Below are 27,136 nucleotides of genomic sequence, written 5' to 3' on the forward strand. Positions count from 1 at the left end.
ATATTTTTCATTTTTAATGAGAAAGAGAGAGCATAAAATATTTTTTTTTAATTTCCTTTTTTTCCCTTGGCCTCTCTAAAACAAATTAAAGGAGTTTCTTAGAGCATCCACAGTTGTGCAGATGTCCCGGCAGACATCCCCGCGGACATCCCAAAAACACCTTCTGCCACGTCATATGGACTTCATACCACAGTGACGGACATCCCGACGGACTTCCACAATAATAAAAATTCACAAATTCACCAAATTAAACAATTTACGGAATTAAATAATTTACGGAATTAAAACAATTTTCGAAAAAAAATATAAATTAATCGGGACGTCCGCGCGACGAACGTCCCGGGAACGCCGCGGAACTACGGTGTCCGCAGCGGACGTCCGTATCCGCATGACCGTTGCGCAATGGCGGACGTCCCGCGTGGAACTCCAGCACGCCGGTCGGACGTCCACTGGGACCGGCGCCATTGTGGATGCTCTTAGCAGTTATAGCTACAAAAATCTAGCATGTCATTTTTCAAATCTTTATCTCGAAATAAATCTACCACATATTTTTGTGTTATATATAAATATATTCTACTGGTAGCAATTTTTTAAACTATAAAATAACAAACTATGAAAATGTTGCTCTGAAATATCGACGACAATAATCAGTTATGTGACGCCGACTTTTGTGGTTGCTATCGTGCCAAACCTTTTCTTTCAATGTCGAAGAGTGAAACGAATAAAATAAAAAGCAAAAATCGATATGTGTATAATAAATGAAATTAGATATATACAATTAATACGTTACTTGGGGAGCCAATATATAAATATATTGTAAAAAAAACTCCATGTTATTAATTACTAATATATATTGTACATTTTTATTAGTAAAAATTGGTTAAGCTAATGATTAAGGCCATCCGCAATGGGGCGGACGATGGCACGCCCGATGGCGCGCATCGTCCGCGCCTGCCATCGTCCGCCCCATTGCGGGTGCGTGACATAGGCCGCGGACGATCGTCGCGCCCTATACTCAGGGCGCGGAGTATAGCACGGACGATGCCCATCATCCGCGCCATCGTCCGGCCCACTGTGGGCTACGCGGACGATCGAATCGGACGATGGCTCGCGGTTTCGTTTTTTTATAAATAGAGTTCATTTGTAATTTCATTTCACGATTTCACTTTCGAAACTTATTACATTTACATAATTACTACGAAATGGATTCAAGTCTCAATAGTCCTATGTTTAGCGGAGAGGCGCGTTGGCCGGGTACAGAACCCGACGAATATCGTTCGTTCGACGCCGACACCCAGTACGATCCCGATTTCAGTACGGAATCGTACGAGTTGTCTGACATGGAGCCGTCTCTAAACCGACCAAGCGCTCCCTCCCGCCGTGACGCCGCAGCGGCCGATCCCGAACCCATCGCGACCGCTTCCGCCCCAGCCAAAAAGAAGTGGAACCGGCAGCGGGCGCAGAAGTTGCCGCCTCCCGGAAATTGCGATGAGTACGCCTCCTGCCGTACGAACTACACCGACAACGAAACCCTCATTTTGGCCCGGTGTTGGGTAGATATATCGGAAGACCCGAATTTCGCGAACAACCAGAGGCAGGTCGCGTACTGGGAGCGCATCGCCGGCCTCTACAATGAGGCCAAACCGCCGACCGCGTACAAGCGCAAACGTGAGCAACTCCGCAAGCACTGAGATCAAGTGAAGAAGCAAGTGAACTTGTACGCGGCGGAGTTCGAGAAGTTCACGCGGGCACAGGGGAACAGCGAGAGCTTGAGCGACGTGCGCGCTAAAGCGCTGTTGTCTTACCGGTCGATGTAGGCGACTTCAAGCACAAGGCTATCTGGGCGCTCTTGAGGGACAAGCAGAAGTTCCAGGGTGGAATTCTGCACACTGGTGCGCCGAAGAGGACGAAGACCACCGAAGCTGGTGATTACACGAGCAGCGGCAGCGATAATTACCCAGTTGACCTCAACCGGACGTACGTGGATGAAGGGAGTTCCGGCACACCGGTGTCCTCCCGGCGTCCTCCGGCCTCAAGGCTGCGAAGGCCAAGGGGAAGGCGGCCGCGACCTCATCCTCGACCGCTGCAAACCCATCTCCGTTTCCGGAAACGCTCCCGACCCAGACGGCCCTCGCGTTTGAGTCGTTGGCAACAACGTCGATGGCGAGGACGTTATTGCAGACGCACAAGGCCCTCAAGAAGTGTACCGACCCCGACGAAGCCGAATATCTCCTGGCGTTAATCGATGAGCTGCGTCGGAAGTTGGGAATTGCACCGACTTAGTTGTTTTTTTTTGTTAGTTGAATGGTGTAACTTTTTTTTATTAATGCGTCGCCATTTGTTATTTAGACGTTTTTATTTACTCGTTACTTGTTATTTGAAAACATTTAAATTAATTAAACAAAACAATAAAATGATGATGTGGCGCGCCATAAGGCGCGCCTTAGGGCGCCCACTTCAGGTGGGGGGGAAGGAGGATAAAACTGATGACGTGGCGCGCCTTAGAGCGCCCTACTGCTGATGCCCTAAGGAGCAAGTACAACATAAGGATAGAACACCCTAATCGAGTGATGTTCAAACAAGACACAATCACACTTAGGTCATCCGCATGTCTCTTAACCGTCTCATCTCTTCACTATTTATGGGTCTCACTGTACTTTTCATCACATCTCTTAACTAAGAGATAACACCTGCAACCCTCCATATCTTAACCATCTCATCCCTTAACTATTCATTCAATTTCATTTTTTATTTTTATTTCCAACAAATTCAATTAATAAAAACACACTCCATTAAATAAAATAAAATTACAACTTAAAATTTTTAAAAAATAAAAAACCACATTAATAAAATCTAAAAAAAATAAAAATAGTTGTCTAATGGTGATCATGTGCGTCTACTGGTTGCCAAATTTTACCCAAATGTGCTCCATTAGATCCTCCTGGAGTTGTCTTGCATAGACGGATGCACTCCACTGCGAGGCGGACTACTTGTGGTAGAGCTTTCCCGGTTTTCAGGATCGAACCAATTTCCCGCCTCAGGTCCTTCGTCAGCGACAATCATGTTGTGCAAGATTATGCACGTATACATGATGTCGACCATATTCTCCATAAACCACATACGAGCCGGGGCTTTGATAATGTTGAAGCGAGCTTGGAGAACCCCGAACGCTCTCTCCACATCCTTGCGAGCAGCCTCTTGCTTCTGCGCAAAAAGAGCATGTTTTTCGTTCACCGACCTGTTGAACTTCTTCACGAAGGTTGGCCACTTCGGATAGATGCTGTCGGCAAGATAGTACCCCATTTTATACTGCCGGTTGTTAGCGATGAAGTTGATGGCCGGCGCTTTACCATTTAAAACTTCGTTGAAGAGGTCAGATTGGTTGAGCACGTTGACATCGTTGTTCGATCCAGGGACCCCGAAATATGCATGCCAAATCCATAGCCGGTAGTCAGCAACTGCCTCGAGTATAACGGTGGGATGTGTGCCTTTGTGGCCGCTCGTGTATGACCCCCTCCGCGCCACAGGGCAATTCTTCCATTGCTAATGCATGCAATCGATGCTGCCAAGCATCTCGGGGAATTCGTGCACTTCTTCATGAAGTCAGAGCAGAAACTGACAATCTGCGGTGCTTGGCTTCAGGAGAAATTCGTCGGTGAAGGCTGCCCGGACGCCTTTGCAGAAGTTCATCAAACACATTCTCCTAGTGCTTTCCCCAATGTGCAGGTATTCGTCGAACAAATCCAGCGTTTGTCCAGTAGCAAGCTGACGGATTGCTGCAGTACATTTCTGGAACGTCGTGTGACTGGGACGACTAACAACGTCAAACCCTTCTTGGAAGAACTCTTCTCGGGCTGCCAATGTATTTGCGATATGCAGAAAGTAGGTCTCTCCCCACACCGGGTTCTCACAGAAGTAATCGCGTACCAACCTTGCGGCGGCTTCCTCCCGGTTACGATGGATGTATGTCCGGGATCGACGTTGAGGCGCCGCGGCTTCCTCCTCCTCCCTACGTCGATCTTCTTCTAGCGATTCTTCCATTATTCGACACATTTACTTAAACGGATCCATGAATGGATTAAATTTGGGAGAAGAATAATGTTTTGAGCTGAAAATTAGAGAGGAAAGAGAGATGATTTGAGAAGAATAGATGTGTTTTTGTGTATATAAATGAGAATGAAAGAGGAGTATTAATAGAATAAAAAAAGGAAAAAATTTAAAATTTCAACGGTAATAAAACGGTAATATTACCGTTTTTCATTTATTATTATTATTTTTTTTATTAAAATAGAATTTTAAAAAAAATGATTTATTGCGTCAGCGTGACGACACCCACTCGCCGGCCCGCGTGGCGAGCTGTCGCTCGAGCCGTCCTTCCGGAACGAGACGCTCGGCGAGACGAGACCGGGACGGAAGGGTGCAACTCCGTCTCTTATCCGTCCCGTCTCTCCGAGACGAGAGTGAGACGATTAAGAGATGCGTTGCGGATGCTCTTATCCAATTTCACCAATAAGTTCAAAAAAACCGCATACCAATCATCATAAATACATAATAGAAATTGACAGTATAAATTTTAAGTCAATAAACGCATATGGCCAAATTCATCAGATAGAAAGCAAATAATTAAAGCGACACTTAGTCATATTTTCCATTTAGATGCATATATAATTACGACGTTAATTGAATCAATTAAATGCCGCTCGCCAAATATGAAATGGGTAATGGGATATCAAAATAAAATTGTTGAAGTGTAAAAAGTCATTGATTAGTAAATACAAAGTCAACAAGTAACCAATTCTGACTTTGCAGCTTTCACTTGATTAAGAAGAAAATTTAATCCATAAATTTCATGTCAATAGCCAATCAAAATGTCTCAAGATTTATACTACAAATCTATGAAATAAACTCAAGGGCTAGTTAATTTGCGGACTAATTTATTCATGTTTATATGATTTTCGAAATACAGGATTATCTTAGTGTACTTTACTTTTTTTTATCGGTTACTTATTACAGCGAAGGAATATAATCAAATATAATCTCTTAATATTGTATCAATTTCAAACTATGATTAAAAAATGTAACATATTATAAAATAATAGCAACAAAAAATATTAATACAGTGTCAACTGTTGACATTGTGTTGATATTGTGTTGACATCAACATCTTGATATTTTACACTGTGTTGACATTGTGTTAAAAAGTTTAGAGTTTATACAATAAATGAGTTTGTATTTTATCACTACCCTTACCGTAAATGTATAATGTGTTCACCTAAAATGCTCTCAAAGTTGTGATTGCGATGCTAAAGTTTTACTTCAAAAATAACACTAAATAACTACTCCCTCCGTCCACGAATAAAAGTTTCATTTTTTCATTTTAGTCCGTCCGCGAATAAGAGTCTCGGTTCACTTTTACTATGAATGGTAATAGGGTCTCACCTTCCACTAACTCATTCCACTCAAATTTCATTTAAAACTAATAAATACAAGTGGGACCTCTATTTCACTAACTTTTTTCACCCTCTTTTATTAACATTTCTTAAAACTTATACCGTCAAGAAATGAGACTCCTAATGATGGACGGATGGAGTATTATTAAACAATAAATCAAATTATTAGGTTGTTTATAACATGTAGCATTGGTTAGCCCGCCATTTCCCATGCTTTCCTATACGACACAATCTATAGGATATATTATCATAAGAGCAACAGTAGGGCAGCGGAATTTCGGGCGGAATTCCCCGTGAAATTCCCAAAAACACCTCCTGTCACGTTATACGGACTTCCCACTGCACTGCCACGTTATAAGGACTTCTCACTGCACAGTGGCAGACATCCCCAAGGACTTCCCACAATTAAAAAAACCACAAATTCACAAATTAAACAATTTCCGGAATTAAACAATTTACGGAATTAAAATTTTGACACAAATAGGGAAAAAATTTCCATTAAATAAAAAAAAGAAAAGTACATTTCACCAAATTAAAAAAAAACATTTCAATAATTAAAAACTACATCAACGACGGCTGCCATACTTTTTCAATAATATAGTTCTGGAGCCGAACATGGGCTTGTCTTTGGCGCATGTCGGCAAATGCACGGACTCGATCGACATCGTCATGGGGTATCCCCATGCGTACATTGCTAGTGGCCACGCTGTGGCTTGGATCCGCAGCACCAGCATCATCATTGGTCCAATCAGTCATTGTTGGACCTTCATCTTCGACAATTATGTTGTGCATGATAATACATGCGTACATGATGTCGGCGATGCTGTCAACATGCATACCACAGTCGTGTTGGACCCTTCACTGCCGCCCATCGAGTCTGGAGCACACCAAATGCCCGCTCCACATATTTGCGCGCTGCCTCCTGGCGATCCGCAAAATATATCTTCTTTTCATCTGCTGGGCATCTGATCGTCTTCACAAAGACGGGCCACATAGGGTATATCACATCCGCCAAATAATAGCCCATATTGTGCTGGTTGCCGTTGGCGACGAAGTTGACGGCCGGACCAACGCCAATGCACTGCTCGTTAAAAAGAGGCGACGACTGGAGGACGTTGATATCGTTGTTAGACCCGGCTACTCCAAAATAGGTATGTCAAATCCATAGCCGGTAGTCAGCTACCGCTTCAAGGATCATCGTGAGATTCTTGGCCTTGAAACCAGTAGTGTACATCCCTTTCCAGGCAGCGGGGCAGTTCTTCCATTCCCAGTGCATACAATCTATGCTGCCTAACATCCCCGGAAACCCGTGCTGATTCCCGTGCATATCCAGCAGAGCCTGACAATTTTTGGGGGTTGGCCTCCGAAGATACCTATCCCCGAATATCTCCCTAACGCTCTGACAAAAATACTCCAGGCAATCGCGGGCAGTCGTCTCGCCGATGTGGAGGTACTCGTCGAACATGTCGGCTGCGCCTCCGTATGCCAGCTGCCTGATTGCGACAGTGCACTTCTGAATCGGCATGTGGCCGGGTTTACCAGCCGCAACCTCCCACACCCTGAAATACCCGTATCGACACTCCAAAGCGCCCACGATACGCAGAAAGAGCGAACAATGCAACCTAAACCGTCGCCGGAATAGGTTCTCCCCAAACCGTGGCTCCGGCGCAAAGTAATCCTCATACAACTGAGCGTGAGCAGCGAGGTGGTCCCGGGATATTATAGTTCGACGATGGATGGGTCGAGGTACCACCGGCGCCAAGGCCGCTTGTTCCTCCCTCCCTCTCCGCTGATTCCCGTACACGTGCATGAATCAGACGCATCATGTGTTCATAATGCCCACCACTACCACTACCACTACCTCTACCACTACCACTACCACTACTAGCCATTCCGGATATATAAAACAAATGTAAAGAGGGAAACTTGTTAAAATAAGTGGTTCGAATGAAATGCAGTTCAACGAGCCGTATATATAGAAATTTAAAAAATAATTAATGCAATAAACGGGAATTCCGCGCGGACGTCCCTGGGAGTCAACGCAATGGCGGACGTCCGTATGCCCGTCGCGACGGAATTTCGCGTAACGCCGCGGAACTGCGGTGTCCTCGGCGGAATTCCGTATCCGTGCATACCATGAACAATGGCGGACGTCCGCCGCGGAATTCCGCCAGGACGGGCTCCATTGCTGATGCTCTAATGTAGTTGCAAATTATTGGTGATGTTGTGCTAATTGTTAATTTAGTGGTGTATACACAGTCCGACTTTGTTCATTTTGTCTTTTTTAAGTACTCCATCCGTTCCCTCATAGTTGAGGTAAAACTTTTCAGCACGAAGTTCAAGAAAGAAATGTTGAGTGTGTTAAATAAATGGATAAAAAAGTAAGAAAGAAAAAAGATATAGAGAATAAAGTAAAAAGTGAATAAGTAAGAGAGAGTAAAGTAAGAAAGAAATAAAAATAATGACTTAGCTATGATGAAATTTTTTAAAATAGAAAAATGACTCCACCATCAAGGACAAAAGGGAGTACTGTAAAATAAAATATTTTTTTAAAATAAACTTAACACGCTCTAGCCATGACTTGACAGTGAACTAAAAGCACAAAATGATCCAGAATCATCACAATAGAAGAAAAACAAAAAAAAATCAGAGGCATGGAACTGTCACAAACAATCTATAAATCCTCACTAAAGTAATTAAAGATGACTAAAGCAAAAAAAGTAAGGAGAGTAGCGAAAGAATAGGTGACGCAAAAAAAGTCCAAACAATTAGAACAAGAAAAAGATAGGACATAAGCCGTCAAAACCCAAGCAACACAAACCGATGCATCTTACAAAATCACTTGCACGCGATGGAAGATGATATTTGATTAAGCATATGATTTTGTAAAGGTAGCTTCTAAGCTATTTAGGAGTTCATAGTTACAAAATATTTGGCGAACTAATTAAATTTTTAAGCTAATTACTCCATTCGTCCGCGAATAGAAGTCCCGATTCATTATTACTATAAATGGTAAGAGGCCACACGTTACACTAATCTATTTCAATTACATATCATTTAAAAGTAATATATATAAGTGAGACATATATTTCACTAGCTTTCTTCCATCCACTTTTTCTTAACATTTCTTAAAACTCGTGCCGAAAAGAAATGAGACTTTTATTCGCGAATGGAGTGGTATAAGCTAAAAAATAAATTCCAACCATTTATGCTCCTAAAAAATAAGTTTATTAACCTCAACTGAATACTCTAGCTCACTAAATATGGGTATAATACTAAATGGGTACATATTTGGTTTGGGATAGATATCCAAAAAAAGATACTATTAGATACAACAATTATTCTACAACAGTAATACACTTCAAATATTTGGCTTGGGATAGATATCCAAAAAAAGATACTATTAGATACAACAATTATTCTACAACAGTAATACTCTTCAAATTTTACCATTTTCTCTCTCTAATACACAATTTATCTAGAGTAGATATGTACGATGATGGGCAAACAAAAAAAATACTACTATCGATATTTTCTTCCAGCTTATAAACAAAAAAAACTACTATCTATATTTATTACTCCCTCCATCTAGATAATTTGTCTCATTTTTCCATTTCAGTGCATCCCACATAATTTATCACATTTCACTTTTACCATTTTTGGTAGTGGATCTCATATTCCACTAACTCATTTCTACTCACATTTTATTATAAAACTAATATATAAAAGTAGGACCCACGTTCCATTAACTTTTTCAACTCACTTTTCATTACATTTCTTAAAACCCGTGTCCGGTCAAAGTGAGACGAATTATCCGGGACGGAGGGAGTATAAGACAAATTATTATTTTTGTTAGATTGAGTGATCGGACACCCCCTTACACTGAATAGTTACTTAATCACAATAATAGCTAATGATAAAAAAATAATGTAATGAAAATGAAAATGAAAATGAAAATGAAAATGAAAATAAAAATGAAAAGATGGCACGCAAATTATAAAAAACCGAAAACTAAGTAGTAACAAAAAAAGAATTATAAATGTAATGAAAATGAAAATGAAAATGAAAATGAAAATGAAAATGAAAAGATGGCACGCAAATTATAAAAAACCGAAAACTAAGTAGTAACAAAAAAAGAATTATAAAATTAAGCAAATAGTAGTGACATGTAATATCTATGCAGCTTCAATGTGAACGAATAAAAAACTGCTGGCTCTACTAGTTTTGTATTACTACCAAATTTAGAATTGAACGTGGGAGGAAAAGAGTTTAATGTAAAATAAAAAAATAATTAATGCGTATTAGATATTAATACTATATGTACTTGGACTTAATGATCTATACCTACTACTTACCTGGACCTTGAAAAATGCAAAAAAAAAAAAAAAAACTTCAGCCTTAAAATGTTGACATATAGAGTCTACCTTGACTCAATCAATTATTATAATTTATACTGTACGATATATTGATTTCGTAATGGGACCGAGTAGTAATATTTTAAATTAATTTGCGAATTTGTTAGGAGTCTGAAATGGATACAGACACATCACTAAAATATGATTATGACAATGGATTTATGTTGAATTGGTTATACTATATGATTCGTAAGTTAAAATGCTTTAGCTTAAGTTAATACTCCATTTTCCCTTTAAAAATATGAGTACTATATTTGTCATTTTAGGATATTAGGAAAAACAAATTTCTCTAATGAGATAGTCTCATTTTCCACTAACAATACTTCAATCATTTTATCTTTCTATCTCTCCTACCTTATACTTGTTCATTAAAACATGTGTCGTTTATTTTATAATTTTCATTCAAAAATGAATTGTTTTTTGAGTAATATATAAAATTATAAAAAAGTCATATATTTGCCCTTCAAAATCATACATAATTTTCTTTTAAATTTTAATTAATAGGACACCTAAGAAAAAATATCGAAGTTATGATATAATTGTAGCATGTTTTTGAAAATTGCAGGATTGATCATAATTTGTCCGGACTTTATATTTTTCTAGCAATTTATCATAATTTATACGATATATAACAAACATCGAATTCGGAATCTGTAGCCAAATTTATTGAATTTTATATTTTTAATTTTGGACTCTATGTTAATTTCTGGGATATTTCTCAAGGAATTGTACTGGGAAGAAATTGGGACACTTCCCATCTATTAAGACGATGAAAAACAGTCAATCAAGACAAATTCACGCGTTACTTTTGGCACCATCCTAGTCCCTACTGTATTCATGTGAATATAGTGTGAACATGGATAAGTCACAAAAAGAACATGACATATAATGATAGAGAGGTTCCTGGTGTGAGGATTCGATTCGGCGATGCACATTTGAACTCCACATTTGTATTATTTTGTTCGCTTTAGGCTAATTAAACACTCACGGTTTCATTCTTTAGACTATTCGCAAAATGTTTCACACTAGACTAGAGTAGGAGTTGCATTGCTTGCACATTTTTTAATTATATATGTGGGATGATTTGAACCCTTACTGCCAAAATTTGGTTTCTTTGTGTGTTTGAGGTTTGTTGTTTGGTGTTGTCGATATAAGTTTTATTCCCCTGTCCTCCATTTATTGACATCCTTACTATTTACTATTTTCTGTTAATGGACGTCATCTTACACTAACTTATTTCACTCACATTTATTATAAAATTAATATATAAAGTAGGATCCACATTCCACTAACTTTTCCATTCACTTTCCACTGCATTTCTTAAAATCCGTTTTAAATTAACCGATGTTAATTAATGGAGGACAGAGAGAGGGAGTAATTTTCTTGGAGCCTTGACCTTCTATGTTATTAAAAGAACAAGCTAGCTGATGCGTCTGTGTGAGAGCATAAATATTCATGAGCCTAATGCCTGTTTAAACACTACAGGAAAAAAATAGTTAAAAAAGTGAGTATTATAAATTACTATCTCAATCCCACAATAAGAGTCACATTTTTATATTTTGGTCCGTCCTAAAATAAGAGTTACATTTTAAAATTACCATAAATGATAAGTAGGTCTCACACTGTACCAACTCACACATAGTCTACTAACTTATTCAATCCACTTTTCTTTATAATTCTTAAAACTTATGCTCACACCCAATGTGACTCATATTATAGGACAAAAGTAATATCAAAATTATGGATTATCATATCTTCCTTATCTCAAAAGGGGCATTTCCATCTTGCAAATATGGAGTATACAAGCCATAAATTGACATTGACCTTGTCAAAGAGCAACAAGTCGGCAGGCTGCAGCCCATAAAAGACTTTGCCCCCTTTGTGGATCAGGGTTGAAACGACGTCGTTTCCAAAACTGTATAAGCACAAATTCATAAAAAGCAGAATCATATGTTAATCTGTTGTGGTTTTTCCATGGCAGAGCATCCTTACCCTATTTTATAGACAGTCTTCTGTTGTGCTCGATAAATATTTATATATTGTTATTCGAGATATAATTAAATGCAAACTCTAAATATTATATATATTTCAAGCTATGATCTGGACCGTTAGAAAATGTCAACAAATGACAAAATAACAGCTGCAAAAAATGTCAACACAGTGTTAACGGTTGACACTGTATTAACATCAAAATCTTGAAATTTATAATGTGTTGATAGTGTATTGACACTATACTAAGAAATTTGAAGTTTGTACAATATATGAAATTTGCATTTTATCACTATCCTTGTTGTTCGTGTATTAAGCTTTTAGAGGAAAGCTTTTATACACTCTTCAAGCCTATGCACCCATTTCACTAATTCTGCATTAATTCATAGTTCATGAATTATATATTAATTTCGTTTTTAGATAATTAAATAGGCTAATCTCATGCGCCAGCATGAGGGGGTGGTGGTGCATATTCATTTTATGGGTTTTAACTTTTAAGTCCACATTGCCAAATGGCAATATAATATTGGACCGTATTTCATAGTATCCACATATATAATTGATTTATAGAAATAAAGATTACGTGTATAAATATTTTTGTTTGTATGAGACAATTAATAATCATTGATGAATATTTTTATGCGATCGGCATAGGGCCAAGTGGGAGTAGCGGAAATGAAACGTTGCACTATATTATTGTATATATAAATCACATGGTACGATCTTAGGCCAGATTTAAAGTCTTTGGTTTAACAATTTTGGAATTCAATTTAATGTTGATTTGAAGGTTTATCATCTTTGGAGGCTCTATAAATTGCATTCGGTTAACTAAGCGGATTTAATACAATGGGCCTCCTCCAATTCAATTATTTGAAAGATACAATTTTTTATAGGTTACTCATTTATTTGAAACTATTTTCTTATCATCAAATATGAAAATAGGAGATGAAATATATGTTAGAAATTAGGATGTCGTTTGCCTTAACAATTATTGAACCGTCCTCGAATATTAAATAATGGAAAGGAAATTATAAATTTTACTGATAATGGATTTTAACTGTATCTTGAGATGTAACTTCCGAAAAAATAGAAAAGAAAAAGAATTGGCAAAAGTGACAAAAAAGAACCCGTGTTTTGTTTCTTCAACGAACTAAATAAATTCAAGTACGCCAATGTAGATAAATATTCACCAATCACCACCCACTTTGATTTAGGAGATATGGAATCTTTATTTAATAGTAATTTTTCAATATAATACTATCATGGTGGTGTCTAAAACTTTATGAATAACGTTGACAAGCACATGTATTGGATATTGCATAGCCAGCCAAGTTTTACTTTGTCATAAACACACCCCTCAAATTTAGTGTTGACAGCAAATATATATTCTAAACTCCAATTTCACATTTCTAATCAACGTTATTAATTTAGTTATTCAAACCATCTACTAGTTTTATAAATAACATATCCCTCCAAACCAAACCTCCACTTTCCTCACACCAACAATCTCTTCAACGTTACATTTCTCACATCCATTTCTTGTAAGTATCTAAACTCTGTTAAATTTTTCGAATTTCAGCTGAATTGTGGCATGAAAATAAGCATGAAAGTAGTAAATTAAAACGTGCACGTTTTCTGCTTGTGTAACTTTAACTGCATAAAACATAGTATTTCTCGAAGCTGAACTCTTTTTTTGTCGGAAAATTAAGAAAAAAATATGTGGCGGCTGAAGATTGCGGAGGGCAAAGGCCCTTATCTTTACAGCACAAACAACTTCGTCGGGCGGCAAATCTGGGAGTACGACGAGAACGCCGGCACGGCGGAGGAGAGGGAGGCGCAGGTGGTGGATTTCCAGAAGGCTCGTGATGATTGGAGCGAGAACAGGAAGAAGGGATTCCATTCATGCGGAGATTTGTTCTTGAGATTGCAGCTGAAAAGGGAGAGTGGGATCGATCTGCTGGGGATTCCGCCGGTGAGGATCGGGGAGGATGAGGAGATCAGCTACGAAGCTGCGACCACCGCGGTCAGGAAAGCGCTGCGGGTCAACCGGGCGGTTCAGGCCAGCGACGGCCATTGGCCGGCCGAGAACGCCGGACCGCTCTTCTTCACTCCCCCTCTGGTAACTTTTGCTTTTGATATATTTTAGTTATTGAAATCACGATTTTTGGTCGAATTCTAATTGGTTGCATAGCATTTGAAAATATTTATATGTTCTGACGATGGTCGGACGTATGTTGTTTGTTCAAATAAATTTATTGAGCATCACCAAATACGTCGTATTGGACACGAATGAGATAAAATTCATGATTTAATATATATTTCATTTTGAAATTTTATGTTACTGGTCAGTCAAAATTTGACCAACCTTGGTGATACTATGTCACTACATTCTATTAGTAACTCTGTAACTAATACTTGACAACCATTTTGTGTGATATAGCTTATATCTTTGTACATAAGTGGGACGTTGAACAAAGTAATGACGCCGGAACACATCAAGGAGTTGATTCGATACATCTACAACCATCAGGTGATTTTATCTATCATACCTCCAAACAGTTGGTAATTGGTGACAAAGGAGTAGTTCATGAGACTTGTATAGTAGTCCTAGTCTTCTCCTTTGGACTTAGAAAATATGTGATATATTTATTTGTGCATTTTGTCAATATGGTTGCAGAATGAGGATGGGGGTTGGGGATTTTACATTGAAGGGCACAGTACTATGATTGGATCGGCATTGAGCTACGTGGCTCTGAGGATAATGGGGGAGGGGCCGGATGCCGGCAATGGCGCCATGGCTAGAGGAAGGAAATGGATCCTTGATCATGAAGGCGCTACAGGAATCCCCTCTTGGGGAAAGACCTATCTTTCGGTAATTCAAGATCATACTGGTACATCCTAACATGCGCCTTTAAAAGTGAATGCCTCATGGAAATGTTATTATTTCAGGTTCTTGGAGTGTACGAATGGGACGGTTGCAACCCACTTCCCCCGGAGTTCTGGCTCTTCCCATCCGTCTTCCCTTATCATCCCGGTATAACTATAACACACATCCATCACTCTATTTTCATCTTATTTTTGGTCGGATTCGAAACTAATATTATTCCAACAAATGCAGCAAAAATGTGGTGTTACTGCCGCACAACCTACATGCCAATGTCGTACCTGTACGCAAAACAGTTCCACGGACCCTTGACCGACGTCGTTCTATCCCTCCGCAACGAGATCCATCTAAAGCCTTACGATCAGATCGACTGGAACAAGGCACGCCACCACTGCTGCAAGGAGGATATCTACTACCCTCACTCATGGATCCAAGATGCCCTCTGGGACACCCTCAACTACTGCACCGAGCCAATAATGAGGCGATGGCCGTTGAACAAGATCCGGCAGAAGGCCATGGACAAGGCCATCAAATACATGCGCTACGGAGCAGAGGAGAGCAGATACATCACCATCGGATGCGTTGAAAAAGTACACTTCACTACTTCACCATCATACTATCAGTACTGATATGAGACTTCTTCTGATAGGCTAGTCTTTTGGCATGAGTTCTTATACTGTCTTTGTTTGTTTACAACAGAGTCTGCAGATGATGTGCTGGTTCGCGCACGACCCAAACTGCGACGAGTTCAAGTACCACTTAGCCAGAGTCCCGGACTACATGTGGCTGGCGGAGGATGGCATGAAGATGCAGAGCTTCGGAAGCCAGCTGTGGGACAGCACTCTGGCGACGCAAGCTATCATCTCGAGCGGGATGGTGGAGGAGTACGGCGACTCTCTCAAAAAGGCGCATTTCTACATAAAGGAGTCTCAGGTGAAGGAGAATCCCAAGGGGGATTTCATGGCGATGTACCGCCACTTCACCAAAGGCTCGTGGACTTTCTCCGACCAAGATCAGGGCTGGGTTGTCTCCGACTGCACAGCCGAAGCTCTCAAGTGTCTGCTTATGCTGTCGCAGATGCCAGCTGAAATTGCCGGAGAGAAGGCTGATGCTGAGCGATTGTACGATGGTGTCAATGTGCTACTTTATTTGCAGGTATAAAAAAAATTAATCCCTATTTAGATATGTTTTGTTTTTTTTTTTGTTCATAAGTTTGAAGTGAATACGGATGTGTTTCAGAGTCCATTGAGCGGCGGATTTGCGATATGGGAGCCTCCGGTTCCGCAGCCGTATCTGCAGGTTTTGAACCCTTCGGAGCTCTTCGCAGACATAGTGGTGGAATCAGAGTAAGATGATTGATTCTAATAGATTTTATTGAATTTGAGTTTGGTATTGTTTTGATGGATGGATCTAAAACAGAGTTGTTTTTTTTTTTTTTGGGTTCAGGCATGTGGAGAACACTGCTTGTATAATCCAAGCACTAATCTCGTTCAAGCGTCTCTACCCGGGCCATCGGGCAAAGGAGATCGAAGTGTCTGTTGCGCAAGCATTGAAGTTTTTGGAAGGCAGGCAATGGCCTGATGGTTCATGGTATGGCTACTGGGGAATCTGCTTCTTGTACGGAACGTGCTTCATCTTGGGAGGACTAGCCGCAGCAGGGAAGACGTACGAGAACAGCGAAGCAGTGCGGAAAGCTGTGAATTTCTACTTGACAACGCAGAACGAAGAAGGCGGATGGGGAGAAAGCCTTGAGTCCTGCCCAAGCATGGTATAAATAAGTCCCCTTTTGTCATTCTGATCCGTCCACCAAAATTAGTCATTTTTGAAACAGTTTAAAACTCTTCTAACAATGAATATGATGTTGTAACAGAAATACATTCCGTTGGAAGGAAACCGGACGAATTTGGTTCAGACATCATGGGCGATGCTCGGTCTTATGTATGCCGGGCAGGCTGAGAGGGATCCGAAGCCACTGCACAGAGCAGCAAAGCTGTTGATTAATGCACAGATGGAGGATGGAGATTTTCCTCAAGAGGTAATACCTTTGTCTTAGTTTGGTGTTAGAAAATTTTATGTTTTGCTGAAAAAATTTGGAAATATTGGCAGGATATAACTGGGGTGTACATGAAGAACTGTATGCTGCATTACGCGCAGTATCGGAATATATTCCCGTTGTGGGCGTTGGGAGAGTATCGTAAACGAGTCTGGGCATCGAAATGCTAGTAAATGTAGATAATCTGATTATATTCACATTCAAAACCAGAGATGTGTTTATAGATATGTGTTATGTGGGTGTTTTTGTGTAATGAGAATGGGTGAAAAATCTGTGACAGAATAACAATGTGAAAGATATCTGCGGAAATGTGTCATAATAAAATTGTTATCCTTGTCTGTTTCTTACTGTTTTTGTGTGCATTATGTAATAGATTGATAATAGTATTAAAGCAATGGAGGAGATGAAATATAGATGTATGATATTAATGTAACAAGGCCAGTAATAGTATTAATCTTTTCAAATTTAATGATGATCTCAATTACAGCTATGGGCTAAAAAAGGCTATAAGATAGAAATATATTACTCGGATGAATTTGGACACAGTCACTATTTTTGTTCGAACAATGGGCTTGGGCCCACATATTGTCTTGACTTCTTCATTTTGCTTTGTAAAAAATATAGCACTGAAATCAAATCAAATAATTCATTATTTCAAACTATTTCTTAAAATAAATCAATAACGGTTCACCATTTACTCACCTGATCCTGCTAATTCGATCCTCCACCTGTTAGTTGGACTTAATTATTTCAAATAATTTCTTAAAAATTTAACCATATTTCTCCATTTACCCATCTAACTAAGCTAACTCAATTGTCCATGTATTTGAATGGTTTACTAACTAAATTTTAACTATTTTGTAACGTTTTAGCATTTTTAATTAAGTGAATATAATTGCAACTACAGGCACCTAAACAACACAGATCCGAAGCCCACCAGCATTGTTCGATCACTTTTGTAACTTTTTCATTATATTTATATTTTTACAATAATATCTGAATTGTCTGTCCAAGAAACAAACAAAACAAATCAACCTGAAGTTGATGCTTTGTGTGCTCAAAGAGATGCCAGAAATTAGATAAAGTAACATTTATCCTATTGCAATAGGAACTTTTGAAGATGATAACAACCGGCAAATTAATAAATATTTATTAATCTGTGGCATATCTCTTTGCAATTAGATTACCAATTTATTGCAATTGAATTTTGCCACCTATAAAAAAGATTTTATAGCAAGTCGTTCGTTATATGGACAAATGGAAAAATGAAAAATCAATCGATTTTGTGTGATTGAGCAGCCGCCACATGACAATGGGCCGACGGCAGATTTCAATGGGTCGGCAACAATATTAATTTGTTGCAAAATGTCTTTGTTTAAGAGTAATATTTTATTTTGTTTTTTTCAATAAAACAAAAAAAAGCTCAAACCGTTTTTTAAGTGTTAAGGGGTGAGAGTCATGTTTGGTTTGTGTATAAACACATTGATAAAGTGGTTCAAGAGAAAGTCATGGAGTAATTACGAAAAATAGAATAAAAAATATTTTTGGAAATAGAAGAAAATGACAAAATGAATAATATTTGAAGGGCCCAATCACGTACATTCTATGCATTGGCGGACGCATGATTTTTATACTGAGATCCAAACTACTAAAAATTGTTCCATATTTATAATATAAACTACGCCAGAAACAATTATGACATGAACAATACATAGTTGATATATAAATGAATAATGAGAGATAAATAATTTGAAAATGTACAATATAAATTAAAGATATATATTACTAATGTCAGTATCAAAAATTGAAGAATATATATTTTTAAAATGAAAACATAACTTTAAAATTAAATTTATTATATTATACTACATATATGGATAATTATAGAGTTAAAGAATTATATTTTTATTCATAGATAATAAAAACATTACTTTGTGGTCTTACAATACTAACATTTATCGAAAGTAAATAAAGTTTACACAAAATTACTACTGTAAGGAAAAAAAAAAAGCAAAAGTAAACATTACTTTGTGATCTGCCAACGCAAGCGACATACCAAACCATCTACGCAACTTAGGAATTTGTAAATTATTGTATGAATGTAGGGTCCCAAGTAACCCCATGCCCCAACGTGGATCCGCCCCTAATTCTATAGAACTATCTATCGTTCAAGTCTCTATATCATCTAAGATTTAAAGTAAATGAAAAACCATTATCGATCATCTTAAAAACTTCTCTATAACGTCTACAAGATAATTAACAAGTCAAATGAGTGGCTTTAATATATAGTCTTCCCCTAATCTTGCGGATTAAAGGCAGTTAAAAAGGTTAGATTAGCGTAATTATGACACAAACAATTGAAGGGGCGTCAAAATTAACGGATTAATCCGTACTCTAATTAGTTGTTTGATTAGTGCTCCACATAAGTAGAAAAGAGAGATGCTAATCCTAGCTAGTAGCTAAAAAGCCTATGTTCAATATTTAATTTTGAATTCCTCAACAAATGGTAGTCATTGAGAGGATTAAGTACCTACTTTTCCAATTCCAATCCTATATTAGATTCTAGTATGACATCTTATGTTGCAAGTCTTAGATGATTAACACAAAACAATAGTAAAGATTTAAGATTAATATAAAGAAAATATATACCATAGTCTATGAGAATCTTGAATCGTATACCACATATCTTCTACTCCATTAAGTATGCAATAGACAATATCAAACATATACCCTATTGTCCCATTAAAAATAAAACGTTTTCCTTTTTGGGTTGCTCTATTAAAAATGAAATATTTTCTAAAATGGAAATACCACCATCTCTAATTTGTCCCACTCTCATGGAATACTTTATTCTCTCTTCATTAACTCACAAAACAACACTACATAAAATTTCGTGCCGAAAAAAAATGTTTCATATTTAATGGGACGTTGGGAGTATATGACTATAAATAATCTTAAATAAGTACTTCCTTCGTCCCAGCTAAGTTGAGTCAAAAATTTTAGGAACGAAGATTAAGAAATTGTGTTGAAAAGTAGGAGAGAAGAATAAAGTATGAAAGATAAAGAGAGAGTAAAATAGGTGATGAAATAAAGTAAGAGTACTCATTCGATGTTTTGTTTTTTATAAATAAAGAAAATGACTCAACTTAGTTGGGAAATCACATAAACAAATACGACTCAACTTAGTTAGAACAGAGGGAGTACTAACTTTTCCAACAAGATTATGTCAGAAAGTTATCAGTTTCCCCTTAAACTTGATCATCTCAAAACCCTTTGAGGGCTCACCATCACCAACAACCATTCTCAACTCAGAATCAATTGTTATAGATAAACCTAAAATTGGAATTTGATGTACAAGTCGAAAAAAGAGGAAGGTAATAGAGCTAAGTCTCCAAGTTTGGGCAGCATGTGTATGTTTCTCCTTAGTACATGATCTTTCCACCACACCATGTTACTTTTGTTGCACAAAAAGCTGCCTAACCGCCGATTCACCAAATCAGTTTCCTTTCACATTTTAAGGCTTTAATTAGTTTGGTCGGAAAGAGTCGACATATTAGTATACTCCCCATTAAAATTGGGCTCATCATATTTTTTAAAAACTCTTATAATATGAAAGGCTTATGGTATGTATTTAGTTCATCTACAATTCACGCCTCACTTGTTGGGCAATGTGTTCATACATTACTATATACTAATATACGTATACAACAAACAAATTCTCATCGACTTAAACACGCTATAATACTATTATATTATTTGAATTTGATCCATCATTTATGGCTATGCAAAAGAATTAAAAGACTGTAACTGTGAGGATATTTATGATGGAACACTATTCTAATGAAACAAACACACACTCACATTAGAATATATTACACCAGTTATAGTAAAATTAATCCGTAATAAGCTTGCTAAAGTCTCCAATAAATAAGGATATGGATTACTAAATGTAAAGTTTCCATTATATTGGACTTCATGTGCACCGTTATTTATAGCTGATTGCTGACCTCAGATTGTTTGAAACAAAAAAAAAATGGCCCTTCTAATTTATGCTGACGGTTAAGGCGAGGGAATAAAGCTGGGCTGCCTATTGTTCGATTAAGAACAAAACAAAGCTTAACCTTTGACGATTATGCTAATTAACATTATCTTGAATTTGCTATCTCAAACTTTATTTCATATTTTGTGCATTTTATTTATGAATGTATTCGGAATATATATGTGCAGGAACAGTTGTGGAATCCACTTATACAAAATTCCAAGTAAGATTGTCCATCAATTTCGCAGATTGAAGCCACAATTCTGCATTTACTATTAATATCCAATGGGAATAAAAAGTAAAGTTCATCTCTTTATTGCTAAATCTTCTGTATACATATATATATATATATTTATACTACTAATGATAGATCTATTAGTAAAGAAAGGGAGCGAGCTAATATACAAAGTAATTAACTGGTCTGAAATTAATAGTATGTCACTAGTGGAAGAATCTTGCTTTGATCATTTGGGAAAGATACTAGTAACATAATTTGTTGAATGAATGGTTGATGATATCCTCAGCCCTCCATTTCTTGAATTGAAGAAAATCTTGTTGACGAATATCAATGAATGGTCATTCATATTATGTCTTTGGCATCAGAACAAAGAATCCTTCAATTTTGTATCCAACTCAATAATTAAATTAGCTAGCTAGCTAGGTGGCTGTGTTTTTCTTTTTTTGGCATTTGAATAATGGCTACAATTAAGAATCCCATCTCAAATATGCCAAAAAATTGAAAACACAGATCCGATTAATTTCTTCCTTCAACCTCAGTCGATGTTGTATTTACATGAGCACCATATATCCTTCTATTTTAGCACTGTCTTCTCATAAAAACTTGGAAGCCCAGCAAATATATGACTATTGAATATGGCAAGCTCGAATATCCCCTCCTTTTAACCTGTTTCAAATTTAAAATAAATAAATAAATTTAGCAACAAGTGTAATAATAATATCAATATATCCATAATTAAAATGATGAATGAAATAAGTTCTCTTTCTTTTGTGATTTTTTTTAGTAAGCTGAATAATCATGACCAAATTTCGTGAATTTTTTGTTTTTTTTAGTTTTACCTTGGTTGCCGCGGAAGTCAACGAGATTGAAGCCGGAGACGAAGAGCTGGAGGTGGAAGTCGAGGTGGAAGAAGTCGTGGACAATGCGGAGAGCCCGACATTGTAGGCCATCGTGCCATCGGGCTGAAAAAGCCCGTAATTCCTCTCGGAAGTCGGGCCGGGCTTCATATCCTCGTTAAACAACGCAAACACGTAGGTTTCGAGCCTGGCATTCGGCCTCAGCGGCGTCCCCTCACTCCGCATCTGCCTCCTCAGAATATTCCTATTATAAACGGCGGCGTTTTGCAGCGTGGCGCCGACCTCGTTCACATCCCCCCGCGACGGCCACCCGGTCTCGGACACCCGGACCTCGACCCCCCCGAACCCGAGCCTCGCCATAGCGAAGACGACCGCGTCCACCTGCGCGTAGAGCATGTTGTCGTAATGCAGCCTCGTGTTCGGGTCCACCATCCCCGGGTTATTCGGGTTGAGCAAAACGTAGTCGATCGGGATCTTGCTCGGGCTGTCCTTGTACGCGAAATACGGGTAGGCATTGATCCAGAAGGGGGCTTTCGTGGCTGCCAGAAACTGCAAAAACTGCGGCATTACGGCGGCGAGCTCCGGCCGGAAGCTGCCGGCCGACGGCGGGAAGGATTCTTGTAAAACGGCGAGGTTGTTTGGGGTGGAGACTTTGATGAATTGGTCGAGGGAGAGGCGGGAGAGGGCGGAGTGGATGCTGACCATTGACGGGACGAGGTAGGAGATGAGGGTGGTGTCGTCGCCGGTGTAGACCTCGTTGCCGACGGCGATCTCGGTGATTTTGGTGGCGGGGTAGTAGGGTTTGATTTTGGTTTGGACCCATTGGAGGGCTTGGTTGGGGTCCATTAGGGTGGCGAGGAGGCCGTTTTCGACGGTCACGATGAGCTCCACGTTGGAGTTGGCGAATGCGGCTAGGATTTCCGGGTTCGTGTCGTAGATTCTGGCTTTGCTCAGCTTTAGGGACCGGAGGAGTTCGAGAACCTTCTCCGGCGGCGGGAGGTTGTTCCCCACTTGACCGTAGTTTATGCCTAGTGATTTTGCTTCTTGTAGCAATCCCAACCCTGTTGGAGGGAAAATTACTTTTAAAATAGAAACACGGGTACAAGGTAAATTGTCGGAAAAAACACTGAATTTGGTCAATTTCTGGTTAATCGCGTAATCTTAAAGTGATTGATCGTATCATAAATTTAACATTATTTGCTTCTTATATGAAATCGAAACATGTTATTATTACAAACGTTAGTTGGTGGGAAAATAATTTTTAAAAAGAAAAATTGTCGAAAAAAAAATCAACTAGAAAAGTCGGGACAATCGAATTTCTTCTCAATTAATGATGACGACCGTCGACCACATACAAGTTCAACGAAAATTTTAGTTAGTTTTTCCGGTTATATTTAAAGTCGTGGGACAGACTGGAATTTAACCAAATTTAATGATTTTTTTACCGCAATTAGCATTTGAATTTGAAAATAAAAATAAAAGAATGTGATCACGTCATCACTCAGACACATGCAAACAAACATCGGAAGACTTGAAAAGAGAGGGAGGGTGATATAAGTGTTACCTGATAAAGCGAGAAAGAATCCAAGAAGAATATGTAAGGAGGAGGTGTTGGTGGGAGGATTTGCCATGACAGACTTAACTTTACCTTTTCTTCTTTAATTGTTGTTGAGACTTGAGAGAAGAGTGAAAAGTTGGAGAGAGGGAGATTGGAGAATAAATGAAGAAAGGGGGGGAATGAAATGTAGAGAGAGGGGGAGTTTATATAGGATTTGGGATGACAATACTTTTCTTTACTTGTTTGTTTTTGTAGTATATTAGGGTGGGGGGTTTTCAAGTTGGGTGGGTTGCCTAAGGCACATAACATTACATAGCCTTAATTAGTTGTTTTGAATAATCAATGTTTCTTCTGATTGTCCTAACTTGTCTTTTTATTGAGGCCATCTGATCTGCCCATCACTTTGTTTGCTCAAAAGAAAATTAATTACAAATCATTTACTAATTCTTTCTGTTTTTTAAATAGGTGATTCTTCATTTATTGCCTGTTGACTGGAATTCTCAATTTATTAGATGAAAAACCAAATAAGCTCCACTTAATAATTGAATATTTGTATTTATATATCACCCATTTCTTGAAAATTTTAAAGGCCGTTATTAGTTCATAATTGGAACGAGTCACTTCAAATGTGACAATTCAAAAAATATGAGACATTTTAAATGGGACGAGTAGAAAACATATTTAAGAGGCAAGGCAAAATGTTTAATTTTCTTACTAAAAAGTTAGCCTATAGATAATGTGGAATATTTTTTTATTGAAACATAGTGGAAGCAGGGCAAAAGGTTTAATTTTCTTACTAAAATTTATCCTACAGACATGTATGAATATTTTTCTATCGAACTTTACATATGTCTGAATAGTTAAGGAGGAAATGTCAACCACATACTACATAATTACTGTTGGCTATTCAAAAAGTAGTTTGCTATTCTAGACAATTTTTGGACCGGGGAAGATGAACCTTAAATTGTAGCTACTTTGATATGTTTGTTGGGGAAATGTCTGTCTAATTGTTGACATAACAAATGGGCACACATGAAGGTGTTTGATTATAGTCGGGATAGCCAACTCCTATGGCTCCGATATGAAAAATCAGCCTTATTCAGAGTAAAGATGAATAACTTTAAAATATACTTAGATAATGAATCTCTGCATAGAATTGTATTAGAACGACAACATAACACCAATGAAGACCCTTATAGACTATCCTCATCAGTGACCCTCACCCAACTCAACCTCAATCAACTTTTTAATAAAATACTCATTTCTTTTTCATCCACGTATACAACCCCAACTTATTAGGACTTTTACTTCCATCAATGATCCCAACTCAACCCCAATACATATTTTTTTTTCATATACTTTTAATTAATATAAATTTTATAATTTTATTCAAATATATTTACAAAACTCATATAAAATTTATATAAATTATTTTATCATTCAAATTTATAATAAAATTATTACACATTCATATATAATTGAAGTACAACATAATAAAAAGACACAAATAAAAGAAATACGGTACAATAAATAAAAAATAAACATTGAATAATAATCATTGAATGAAATAAATTAATAATTAAAAGTAATAAAATATTTTAATATTCAACCAATAAAAATAAGACATGTGGGTAACACCAAATAATGAGGGGGTTGAATTAATTTATTTTACAAGTATTTTTATTTATTGTTATTTTGTCTTTCTATGTGTGACATTGCTTCCAATGTTACCGATGGAAGTAGTCTTAGATTTAGAAGCAGATTTAATCTCAGTCTGCCACGTGGCAGGCTTGCTTGCTTATGTATCGCAGATTGCTTGGAGCCATACGTTGAGTTACTTGCCTATGTATCACAATATTGCTTGCCTATGTATAACAGATTGTTTGTCTAGATTGTCATTTTAATTATAGTGTCATCATAGGGCTATGATTTTGTATCGCAGATTGCTAGAAACCATATTCAGAGTTGCTTGCCTATGTATCGGAGATTGCATGCTACATTGTTGTCAAGTTGTCACTTTAAAACTGGTGTCAACCTAGCGTACCCCTCTCGACACACACACACACACACACACACACATATATATATATATATATATATATATATATATATATATATATATATATATATATATATATATATATTTATATATATTACTATTTCCCGAGTAAACAAGCATAGGTTATGCTTTCAATTAAAAAGCATAATAATATATACAACATTCATTTGTGTGTTAAATAATATATTTGCGTATGAGAATTAATCGATCTTGATCATCCATCAATCAACTACTAATCTACTATGGACTAGATTAGTTTATAGTTTACAATGGGTGTTTTTATATATGAATGAATATTAAAATAGAAAATTTTAGAAACTATTGATCTTGTTTCTTATGAATGCATTTTTCAATGTACTATTGTACATTTTGTATGATAATTGTGAATCATAAAAAATGTTGATACAAAGTAAATTTTATTTGAACCTGCTCTTCCTATAAGATTATTATAATACAAACTTTTACTCCTATAAAAGCAATTAAACAATCTAACTTTCCCGGGTAAGTAGTAACTACTAATGTTTACACTAATTTTCATTTTCAAAAAAATGAAAAAAAAATATTTCTCAACCTTTTTTCAAGGTGGATAGAAGAATAGTAATGGACCACGTTGACACACATGCATAGAAGTGATGACGGCAAAAGCGCAATCTAATTAGTATAATCCTAGCCATAACCGTGAAATCTTGAAATTCATAGTTATATTAATTTTATAAAATTATCATGACGCTCCCCATTATCGATAGCTTAATCAGAGTAAAAACAATAATAATTAATGATGAGCAATAAGGACAAAGTACTTGGTGGGATCAGAACAATATTAATGTGGGATTAGTAAAGTTTATGAGAAGGTCTCTTGACAAGAGTGATGATGATATTGTGGCTTGTCATAATTTCAATTAAATAAAAGTCAATTCCTTTAATTTGCAAGTAATTTAATACTAATATATTTAACTTATCAAAAAAACCACTCCCTCCGTCCCCTTGTAGTAGAATCGTTTCATTTTGAGCACTCATTTTGACAAAATGATAATAAATAGTTCAAATGAGAATTGGTAAAGTAAAATAGAAAATAATATATATAAGAGTCTTATCTATATTATTCTTTTTCTCAGTTTACTTTTTCTCTACTTTAACTATTTATTTCATTTTTCCAAAACGAGTGTTAAAAATGAAACGTCTTTAATGCAGAGGAACGGAAAGAGTACTATTTTCTTATGATTATTATACCCTATCACATATTAAATTTTCTCTAAAGTAGAAAGGAGTAATACGAGCATCCACAACGACTCTTCTCCCTTGGTTGTTGGGCATCTTGTGCGGCTCATCCCAGTTAAGAAGTTGACTGCTCGCATTAGCCTGAAATACGACCCATGAGCTTGTGAGTTAATATAGTGATAAAGTGGTTAATGACTGAGCTCATCGTGACGCAACACTCTGCCCTATAAGCTCAGAGGTCGAATCCCAAATCCAACACATTTTCTCTTTTCCTAATCAATTTCAATTCTTTTTTTCCATTTTTTTCCTTTTAAAATTAAAATTGTAATTTTAATCTTATCAAGTTAATTTGAACATCAATTTATTTATTTATTAG

At 37.2% G+C, this 27,136-nt stretch overlaps 2 protein-coding genes across 2 annotated transcripts; one reads left to right on the top strand and one right to left on the bottom strand.

Moving 5' to 3' along the window:
- Positions 1-13,241: 13,241 nt before the first annotated feature.
- LOC121742121 (dammarenediol II synthase-like) lies at positions 13,242-17,138 on the top strand. Its single transcript, XM_042135157.1, has 11 exons — positions 13,242-13,395; positions 13,564-13,973; positions 14,295-14,384; positions 14,532-14,726; positions 14,804-14,888; positions 14,973-15,328; positions 15,438-15,893; positions 15,978-16,084; positions 16,185-16,506; positions 16,609-16,773; positions 16,845-17,138. Exons 2-11 carry the CDS (start codon positions 13,572-13,574, stop codon positions 16,959-16,961), a joined length of 2,295 nt encoding a protein of 764 aa, XP_041991091.1. The 5' UTR covers positions 13,242-13,395; positions 13,564-13,571; the 3' UTR covers positions 16,962-17,138.
- Positions 17,139-21,395: 4,257 nt separating this feature from the next.
- LOC121811680 (glucan endo-1,3-beta-glucosidase 14-like) lies at positions 21,396-23,634 on the bottom strand. The gene is made up of 3 exons (XM_042212578.1): positions 23,490-23,634; positions 21,908-22,986; positions 21,396-21,734 (listed from the first exon to the last, which is right to left on the bottom strand). The coding sequence occupies exons 1-3, from the start codon at positions 23,554-23,556 to the stop codon at positions 21,648-21,650; spliced, it is 1,233 nt and encodes a 410-aa protein (XP_042068512.1). The 5' UTR covers positions 23,557-23,634; the 3' UTR covers positions 21,396-21,647.
- Between the last annotated feature and the right edge of the window lie 3,502 nt (positions 23,635-27,136).

The sequence above is a fragment of the Salvia splendens genome, chromosome 7, assembly GCF_004379255.2.
Source record: "Salvia splendens isolate huo1 chromosome 7, SspV2, whole genome shotgun sequence".
NCBI lineage: Eukaryota > Viridiplantae > Streptophyta > Magnoliopsida > Lamiales > Lamiaceae > Salvia > Salvia splendens.

Excerpts from the sequence above, each read along its gene's own strand:
- LOC121811680 (XM_042212578.1), bottom strand. The coding sequence starts at position 23,556 with ATGGCAAATCCTCCCACCAACACCTCCTCCTTACATATTCTTCTTGGA. Across the intron at positions 22,987-23,489 it reads ATTCTTTCTCGCTTTATCAG|GGTTGGGATTGCTACAAGAA; the intron begins GTAACACTTATA and ends TCCCTCCAACAG. Across the intron at positions 21,735-21,907 it reads TGACTTCCGCGGCAACCAAG|GTTAAAAGGAGGGGATATTC; the intron begins GTAAAACTAAAA and ends AATTTGAAACAG.
- LOC121742121 (XM_042135157.1), top strand. The coding sequence starts at position 13,572 with ATGTGGCGGCTGAAGATTGCGGAGGGCAAAGGCCCTTATCTTTACAGC. Across the intron at positions 13,974-14,294 it reads TCTTCTTCACTCCCCCTCTG|CTTATATCTTTGTACATAAG; the intron begins GTAACTTTTGCT and ends TGTGTGATATAG. Across the intron at positions 16,507-16,608 it reads TTGAGTCCTGCCCAAGCATG|AAATACATTCCGTTGGAAGG; the intron begins GTATAAATAAGT and ends ATGTTGTAACAG.